The 10,115-nt window shown below is 32.0% G+C and overlaps 1 protein-coding gene across 1 annotated transcript; it reads left to right on the top strand.

Annotated features, from left to right (window-relative positions):
• Positions 1 to 4,683: 4,683 nt before the first annotated feature.
• LOC105636400 (sm-like protein LSM8) lies at positions 4,684 to 9,252 on the top strand. Its single transcript, XM_012219659.4, has 6 exons — positions 4,684 to 4,824; positions 5,891 to 5,998; positions 8,336 to 8,376; positions 8,486 to 8,560; positions 8,844 to 8,896; positions 8,984 to 9,252. The coding sequence occupies exons 2-6, from the start codon at positions 5,959 to 5,961 to the stop codon at positions 9,072 to 9,074; spliced, it is 300 nt and encodes a 99-aa protein (XP_012075049.1). The 5' UTR covers positions 4,684 to 4,824; positions 5,891 to 5,958; the 3' UTR covers positions 9,075 to 9,252.
• Positions 9,253 to 10,115: the final 863 nt, after the last annotated feature.

Below are 10,115 nucleotides of genomic sequence, written 5' to 3'. Positions count from 1 at the left end.
GTTAGTTTATAAAATTGTCACGTGTGAGGAGAAACAGTAGGGACCAACAAGTTTGATTAATTATTAAAAATTGAAAAACCAAAAATATGAACAGTAGGGACAAACAATTAAATTTTGACCAACAATTAATTAGTACAAACATTTTCTATAGAATCATTCAAATTAGATCTTTACGTTTTCTACAATAGGTACCAATAATAATATATACTTACAGTTTTTTATTTTTTTTTATATTTTATATTTTATATATTTTATCATTTCCCACTCAATTATATTTTAACATTTTCTCTCTCCCAACTAGACCAATAGTATATGAAGGATTTATCCAGACGCGTGCCGCAGCTGTGCTCTGTGACCTACTTCTATAAATAGATCTTTTTCTCACGTTTGAGACAACTTGGGACAATTTTTGAAAACCCTAAAAACATATTGTGCGGCCATATTTTCCTCCAAAAGCTCTCTTGAGTTCGTTTGAAGGAAAATTGCCATTAGATATCAATTTTAGGTGAATTAAATCAAAAAAAGAGAGAAAAAAATCAAAAGACAAAAGAAAGAGAACTTGAATCCTTGGAAACAAAGCTTCTGGGAGATCTTAACTATCACTTGTTAAGACATTCAATCCATTTACAATCCTCAATCTGAGGATTAGGTAATCTCTTTTACCATTCTTTGTATTTTTTTTACTTATTTTTGTGGTTTTAGTAATTTAAGCTTCATTAAATTGTATTATGTTCATATTTGGCCATTTTACGAGTTTTTAAATCACATTTAAATAAAAAATGATCTAAATAAAGCGTTTGAAAACGCGCTTGGGCCAGAACAGCTGCGTTACGCAACTGTTCATACAAGAACAGATGTGTCACGCAATTGTTCATCCAAAACAGCTGCATCACGCAACTGTTCATCAGGAACAGCTGCATCACGCATCTGTTCATCCAGGAACAGCTGGGTGACGCAACTGTTAGCTGTGTGACACAACTGTTCTAAGCTTCCAGAGTTAATTTCTTCAATAAATCTGAAAAAATGACCAATTATGAACAGATTGCAATTTAATTAAGCTTAGAATACTAAAATGTGATTTTATGTATTTGTTTGTATGAATTTTATAATTTCAGTTTAAAAGAAAAAGAAAATTAAATTTGTTGATTTATTAATAATTTGCATGTTTAGGATTAAATTAAAAATAAAATGTGATTTTAGATGTTAAATAATAATTGTGCATGATTTTGGTTTTTTGGTTTTTGGGTTTATTTTTGAATCGGCTAGAATTGTATTTTTAGGTTCGGTTTGTAGCCCACCTTGAACCATAAGGCAAGAGCGAGTCTTTTATTTAATTGACTTAATTGCTTTGGTTTGAATGATTTAAATGGTTATGGATGTGATGATTGGATTTGATTGGAACGATTAATTAATTTTCCATATAAGAACTCGGTCCGATTCATTTGGGTTGGGTTTAAATAAATAAATAACTTGGCTTTTCTAATTAAATCAAATTGGGAATCGTAGGTTAAAAGAGGCCAGATTTTCCGGGCGTCGGCTTCCAATGGGCCGGCATACCCAATTCCCTTACCCAGAACCGCATTGGTGCGCCTGACCAGTTTTCAAAATAATTTGGCCATAAATAAAGTCGGGTTTAAAATGGAGTCACTTTTTATAAAATAAAATTGGAAACGGTCCCATTGCCGAAAAAATAGGTGGCGACTCAAAAATATTTTATAAAACCGATTTATCGGCATCGTATCTAATGAAATGTTTTGTCACCACTGTTCAAAGTAAGATCATTTTCCATCAAAAACAAAAAAAAAAGTGACGTTTTTCATTTCGCTCGGGGGCGGTGCGAAAACACCCACTCAATTATATTTTAACATTTTCTCTCTCCCAACTAGACCAAACACCCACTCAATTATATTTTAACATTTTCTCTCTCCCAACTAGACCAACAGTATATAACTTAATTTTTTTTTTCAATGACACAAAAATAAATTTTAAAAAACATATTTCATTTTTTATTGGTAATAAGAGAAAAAACTTGGTTGATTAGTATCATATACCTAGAGCTAGGTTGCACGGACATGAGACACGAGATACGGAAACGTACAATATACGATAATTTTTAAAAAAGTAGGGCATCCACACACTTAGGACACACTAAACTAAATAAGTAATACATTAATATTTGAAATAAATAAATAATCGTTTATAATAAATTATAAATAGGGGTGTTAAAATGAGTCACAACACGCAAACACGATTCACCTAACATGCAAAATAAACGGGTTAGGGTTGAGATTAAACGGGTTCGTGTCATAAACGGATAACCAATTTATGATACTCTAACTAAATTCCTATTAAACTTTATTGTTGTATTAATTTTTTTATTATTTTAGTTATGAATCTTGAAGAATCTATGCATTTTATGTATGAAAAATTATTTTTAAATGTGATTTGAATTAAATAAGTTAAAAATTTGAAAATACTATAAGCAGGTTAAGTGGGACGTATACAGGTCAACACGACCCACTTAACCTGTTTATGATATTAGGCGGGTTACACGAATAATATACAGGTCAACTCGACCCATTTAACATACTTATAATATTAGGCGGGTTACACATGTCATGTTCGTATCACCTGCCTAATTTTTGTATCGTGTTCATGTTGAGAAATTTGAAACGATTATTAAATGGGCCGTGTTCGTATTAAATTTAATTGTGTCGCGTGTTAAGCAAATTTGTATCGAACCTGACCCACAACCCATTTTGACACCCTAAACTTAAAATAAAAAAAAAGTTTTAATTTATTATTTCAATATAATTAGTTAAATTCTCAAAATTATTATCACTATTAAAAATACAATAATACTGTGTATACATTCTTTTATATAAGTCATATCATCTATAACTTTTGCTATTGCATGCCTTATGAAAGACTTCGCAGGAAAGTTAATAAGATATATCTTAGTATTGCAACTTTTCAGCATATCTTAATGAGATACGATTTATCGATTTATCATTTTATTATATAATTTTACTATTTTTGAATGATGTTATAAAAGGTTATTTCATCTTTTAATATTGCTCTGCGCATTATGCGGGTTCTAACACTAGTTATGATAATGAAGGACAAATTTTTAAATTTTTTGTCAAATACTAGACATATATGGTGGTGGTTTGCACCAATTTTTATATTTATGATAATTATAATAAAAATATTGAATTTTTATATTTTCTTTGAAAAAATAATAAAAAATTATATAAGAAATAAATTAAAAGTAATCATTCTAACAAGCATGTTCAACAAGTAACAATACGCAACACATTTTTGAATGCTAATAAAGGACTCTGAGGAAATAATGTGATTTACGACGGCACCTTTAATGTAATTTAAATATACTAAAATAACTTTAACTATTATTTAAAATTTTTACATTTATTATTTGATTAGATATAATTTATTAAAGTATTTTTAAATAAATACATATAGACAATTAAACATTTCAAAATTTTAAATTTTATCTTTTTGAAATTTATTTTTTAATATATATATAAGACATTTGAAAATTTTATATTTTATTTGCAAATTTATTTTTAAATATTTAATTCTATTTTGATTATATTTTAAAAGCTTTATTTAGGAGAGAAATAAATAAAGAAAAAAATATATTCTTTTTATTAATATTATTTTTACTTTATATTTATATGCTTGATTGAATATGTTTTTTAAAAATTAATTTTTAAATAGAATGTACAAAATTAAGCTTATGTGTATGTAAATGACGAATAGTTAAACTTTTATTTTTAAAAATATATATAATATTGTTATATTTATATATCTATATACAAAGTTGAAATAAAAAGAAATTTTATAAATGTCGACTTGATATTGTCTTTTCTCAGCATTTTATTTTCTCTCTTTTTACAAATTTTAGAAATAATTACATTGTCTTTTTAGAAAATTTTGATTGGATGATTAATTTACCTGTTATACAACTAATTAATCAATTAATATATATTTAAAAGATAATTGTTAAATAATTAAAAAGCATTTTCTATATTATATTCTTTATATCTCTTTTTCCTTTAATTAAATTTGAAATCCATAAATCAATAGATATATAAGACAATAAACTGTGTTATGTCTTTTGCAGTTTTTTTTTAGACAGGAAGTAAATCTACTATTGGATGTTAATTGTATATTTAAATTTTTGAACATAAACTTATATACATATATATATTGAAACGTATTTATTATGCGATATTTTAAAGTTGTGTATATACAGCTGAAATAAGCCGATTTTAAAATTTTAATAGTTTTCCTTATTAAATTCTAAAATTTGATTTTAATGATATCATTAAAATTTGATTTGTAACAAAATAGAATTTTGTAAGAATAATAAAACAAGGAAAACCAAACCAGACCGATCGAACCAAGCATAACCAATTGAAACCCGTTAAAATCTAGAAGTTTCCGTTTGAATTGAACCGCACCCGTGATTTGAGCCCAACCAGATATACACCAATTAAAACAGGAGAGAGAAACAACCAAAAAGGAAAAATAAGCCCAAAACTCCTCTCCCGATTGCAGCACCGCGATCTCCTTTCCTTCCCCTCCCCGATCAGTGTTTTGGCCACCAGTTGTCGAGCCCAAGGCGGCGATCGACGCTCCGAGCGACAGCGACCTTGAATCCGGCCACCCATTCAACGATCGAACCCTGCTCCACGCGAAACAAGGCTCTCTCCTGCGACGCTGCTACCTCCTTCAAAAGTTCTCTCTTTCTCGAGTTTCCGGCGAGCTCAAGCATTTCCGGCGATTCTCTGTACTCAGGTTGGTCGACACTCTATGCTTTTGATTAACTTATTCTTGATTGATTTGGTCATTGAATGACGGTTGAAGGGGGTTTAGAATTTAGGTTTCAATTTGAATAAAATTCTGAGATTTTGATAAATTAGGCATTGGATAGTGACATTGATTTGGGAATTGAGTTCTACATGAAAAACCATGTCTAATATTTGAATCTTGTGGAATTCGATAACCACCGATTCTCCGTGGTGGTCGGAAAATATTACAGTAGGCAGAATGCCGTTTACAAATAATAATGTGAAATGAAGGACAATTAGCGTAGGCCCCCAAAACGAAAAGGGATGATCGGCAGGAGCAGCAAAACAAGATTCTGTTGTTAAACAACCCCATAATCAATAGCCACCGACAAACTAAGGATCCAAATAGCCAGCCAAAAAGGAACAAATACAGCCAGAGAAACCAAATCAAGCAAACACGATTAGAACCGAGTTTAACATAGGAAAATTCAGTCCAAAAATTACCAAATCAAAGAAACAAACTATAATAACATAAGTTCAGAAATTTAATTTGTTTAATGAGGAAAGAACCTGAAGTAAACTGAGAGTCAGAAACATAGCTAAATGGTAAAGGGTATTGGCTAAGCTCAATTGAAATAGCACTGAATAGAAATCGCAAAAAAGAAACACAATCTAGAATTCCATAAACTTAACTTGTTAATGAATGGAGCAGAATGCACAGAAGAGATGAAGTGAGGTTGAGTGTGCAAAAGTCGAGGATATTAACTCATTTTTATTTACCAAGATATCCTCACTTTTCTTCCAAATTACAAACATATCTATAGCATATGAACCCCCAGGTGCCTGAGACAGCAGCCAATTCTCTCATATGGCTGCCGCCTGATGTCAACCTAATTGTCTCCTGCAAAGTTCATGTGCACTTCCTCTGTCGTCTCGCTTCCTTTGTCTAGCAATTGAAGATGATGACTTCCAGAATGTTGTTTAGCTCTTTTGGAGTTCATTTCTATGCCATTATTACATATTCCATCTTGATTCGTCTACGAACTCATTGCATTATTTTACTTTTTGGCCAGAGAAATTGATTGCTGTTGGACCAATCTCACACGGGAGCTTCTCCTCCAGCTGATTCAGAGCTTGCAAAATGTCATCTACAGGCCCTGGACTTGAGTCTCTTGTAGATCGTATGTTAATTCTTTAACAACTTTTTTTTATTGCTTTTGATATTTCCCAGTTTCTGAATTCAATGCCTTTTCTTTGTATCCAACTAGGCCTTGCTTGCTGATTTAGGTATAGAGGTTTAAGCCTCCCTAAAATTCAAACTTTGATTCATGAAGCAATTTGAAAGCCATTTGATAAAATATTGTGTTATTTGGAAAGCATGTTAAACATTAAGAACTTATTTTGAAATTTCATAAGATGATAGAATAAATTCGTAAACCAGCAATCTATGAAATAAAAATATGTTGGAAAATACTGGCATGATTAATTAAGAATGAAAGCATAATTCTGATTGACATTGGTTTTCTACAACTTGACAAGAAATATATACAGATAGTGTTGTTATCTCGTAAGCATGGCCTCAATGAGTCGGGTAAAACAGATTGCAAGTTTTGCAACATGAAAGGATGTCTAGGCACTCATGAACAGGGTGTTTTAAGGTTATGGGAGTGTACTTTTTGAGGTGCTTTGTTATGGTCCCAAATTAGGATCTAGTTATGGGTCTTTGAATTAGGGGAATCAGGTTTGAGATGGGTATCTTAGAAGGAGTTTTCTTCCCTCTATCAGTGGTGACAGACTTAGAGAGAATCTGCAATCTCCTAGAGCTCGTTAAGAGAGAACTCTACAATCTCTGAGTTTTAGGAACTCAAAACCTTTTCATAAAATTCTGCTTACATTTTTCCTGATATAACAGCCTTTTAAACAACTAAATGTAAAGCTAAAACTACCCACTACCCACTAATAACTACCCATTACAATAAGTTACTTGCTTAACCACCCCACTAATAGCCACTAACAAAGAAACTGATAATAACATGATAAACACTGAATAACTAAATAAAAACACCGTAAATAGCAGTAAAACTACCCTAAGTCAAGCAGCGCCATAACATTACACCCCTCCTCGAAAAGCGCTTGTCCTCAAGCGCAAAGGATGGATGACATGCAATCTTCAACTTGTGAAAATGTGATGCAAACAGAATCCTTATTACCCTCTATTATTCTGCAAATAAGGAGCTGTTTATTGTGCTTCTATATTTAATTAATATTCCTGGATCAAATGGCTCCTCTAATGTTTCCTCTATGTCATTCTCGAATTGCTTCTTCCCACTCCCTTCCCATTTAGAGGCTGCCAAATCACAAGCAAGACCCCCTAATTGTGCTAACAATTGATGTTTGATTATTTCTTTCTTTTGCTCCGCTCTATCTTCTGTACACACAACTATTGAGACTTGAAACATTTGCTGGAAAACTATTCGCTCTGCGGCAGTTTTAGGATGTTCCAATTTTGCCAACTTTCCTAAATTATTACTCCTCATAGGTGGTCCAAGAACCTCCAACTCCGTGAATTTCGAAACAGTTGTAGTGCCCCTAGGAGATTCTAGTCCTGCTGAACCTATTGGACCCTTTGCTTTCGGTGCTTGACTTTGAGCACTTGAGGAAGTCAGCCCCTTCTTTATGGATTCCAAGTCAAAAGACATGGAATCCAATTTGGCATGAAGTTGTTCAACCTTCTCATTATAGGTCTGATTGGCCTGCTGCTCAGATAAGAGTAAATTGAAGAGTTTGGTAAGCTGGTCTTGAACAGATTCGCCCATAACTGTTGGCTCTGATACCAATTGTTATGGTCCCAAATTTGGATCTAGTTATGGGTCTTTGAATTAGGGGAATCAGGTTTGAGATGGGTATCTTAGAAGGAGTTTTCTTCCCTCTATCAGTGGTGACAGACTTAGAGAGAATCTGCAATCTCCTAGAGCTCGTTAAGAGAGAACTCTACAATCTCTGAGTTTTAGGAACTCAAAACCTTTTCATAAAATTCTGCTTACATTTTTCCTGATATAACAGCCTTTTAAACAACTAAATGTAAAGCTAAAACTACCCACTACCCACTAATAACTACCCATTACAATAAGTTACTTGCTTAACCACCCCACTAATAGCCACTAACAAAGAAACTGATAATAACATGATAAACACTGAATAACTAAATAAAAACACCGTAAATAGCAGTAAAACTACCCTAAGTCAAGCAGCGCCATAACATGCTTATATAGTCTTTATTTGCTGTAACTTGCTTTTAATTTTTTCTATTGTATTTGAGAATAGTAAAATAATAATAAAAAAAGGGAGTTTAATAATCAAATTTTTATATAAATGCGTTCGATGGTTCACATTAATTTTGCTGAGGGAGTAGCTTGGACTATACTTCACCGTCCTTAAATGGCACTGATTTATTTAGTTTTGGGGCTCAATTCATTTTTTTGGCATGGTCATCCTGTAATTTTTTGCTTTTTGTACAGAAACAATTTCAGTTATCACCAATGATGGCCGCAATATAGTGGTACGTTATAATTTTTTTTCCCCAATATATTTGCATGACTTGTATCTCTTCAGTATTTCCATTTGATTTTTTGTATTATCATCTTAATTGTTAAGGGTTTCTAATTCAGGGAATCTTGAAAGGCTTTGATCAGGCCACAAATATTATCCTCGATGAATCTCATGAACGTGTTTACTCCACTAAGGTGATCCTTTGATTCTTTTACCATAAAAGAATACGTGGTTGATTAAATTAGGTGCGAGTTGCAGTAAATTGTTTTTGGTATTGCCTTATGAAATTCGATAGACTCATAGTTATCAACTATCTAGAGATATTAACTAGTTTTATACAAGTAGAATTTCTCTAGTTTGAATGGCGTAATTCTAGCTACTATGAGTCTACAGTGTAAGTCTATAGCTTGAACAGTTGAAGGTGATATAAAATAAAATATACTTGCACCATTAGAATGACGGTTCATTGATTTGCAGGAAGGTGTTCAACAACTTGTTCTGGGTTTGTACATAATACGGGGTGACAACATGTAATTTCTCTTCTCATTGTTGCTTGTGTTTCATAATCTTGATGTGTCCTAAAATGGGACCTCATATTTTCTGATTGATTCTTACAGAAGCATTGTAGGAGAACTGGATGAGGAGCTGGATTCACATCTTGACTTGTCAAATCTAAGAGCTCATCCTCTGAAGCCTGTCATCCATTGACCAACTATGGTTATTGTAGAGCAGATGATAGTACAGAATCTTACATCTTTGGTAACTTATTGTACGGAAATGAAAGTAATGATTTTTGTTCTTACTGCCGCAACAGTGTAATTTCCAATGCTTGTAGAACTAGATTTAATTTAATCAGAATTCTGCTAGTACTTGGTTTCTCTTTAAATTGTTAGCATGGCACTTTCTTTCTATTTAGACTTATATGGTTAGATTTGATTTTCCTGAATTAGATTTGATTTTCCTGAAGGGTTCAATCTTACTAGAATTCCATTGCAACAATAAATGCCTGGCAACAGGGCAAGTGTACGTGGGGCTTGTAGAGGCAAACGTTCATTAAAGAGATCTCGTACAAGCTGTTACCATATCATGTATGACATGATAGGCATACTCTCAATGATTTTGCTCCGGCTAAATGCATAGATTTCCATCTAAAATTTATGCCATTTGTCTTGTAATAATTTTAAATTTGTGGGAGACATATCATGATATAACACTTTCACATTTCAGTAATAATTATGTTCCTCGTTAAAATAAAATAACTTTGTAAGCGTTTAAGTGTGACTTTGGACTTTTATATTTTGTCTTACTGACTTCTATATATTATTATTGAAATATAAAAGTGTAAGATCATGATAGGTTTTCTGCAAATTTGAGGGTGTCACAAGACAAATCGCGTAAACTTTAAGGGTAAATTTATGTATTACGCTTATTTTGCTCTATCGTTTTGCTTATTAGATCTCCCTTGTCCTAACAGAAAAAGTTATGTAAGTGGATTATCTTTTAGTACAGTTTGTGGTCGTAAGGTTAAATGTCACTTGATAATTCACAAACAAAACTTTTTCCAAAATAAACATCATTTTAGGTAAATAATTTGATTACTGAAACAGTCTATCAAGTCTTATACAATTGAACTCATCATACCAATAAATAAAAGTGCTCACAAGTTAATATATCGGTAGTTGAGAGTAGACTTAGATATTAAATTAGAGGCAAATTCTGCTTCTTCTCATTATTATTGTTATCGTTATT

This window comes from Jatropha curcas, chromosome 1, assembly GCF_041381405.1.
Source record: "Jatropha curcas cultivar XTBG-Jc1 chromosome 1, XTBG_Jcur_1.0, whole genome shotgun sequence".
Lineage (NCBI taxonomy): Eukaryota > Viridiplantae > Streptophyta > Magnoliopsida > Malpighiales > Euphorbiaceae > Jatropha > Jatropha curcas.
This window is presented reverse-complemented; position numbering and strand designations above follow the sequence as displayed.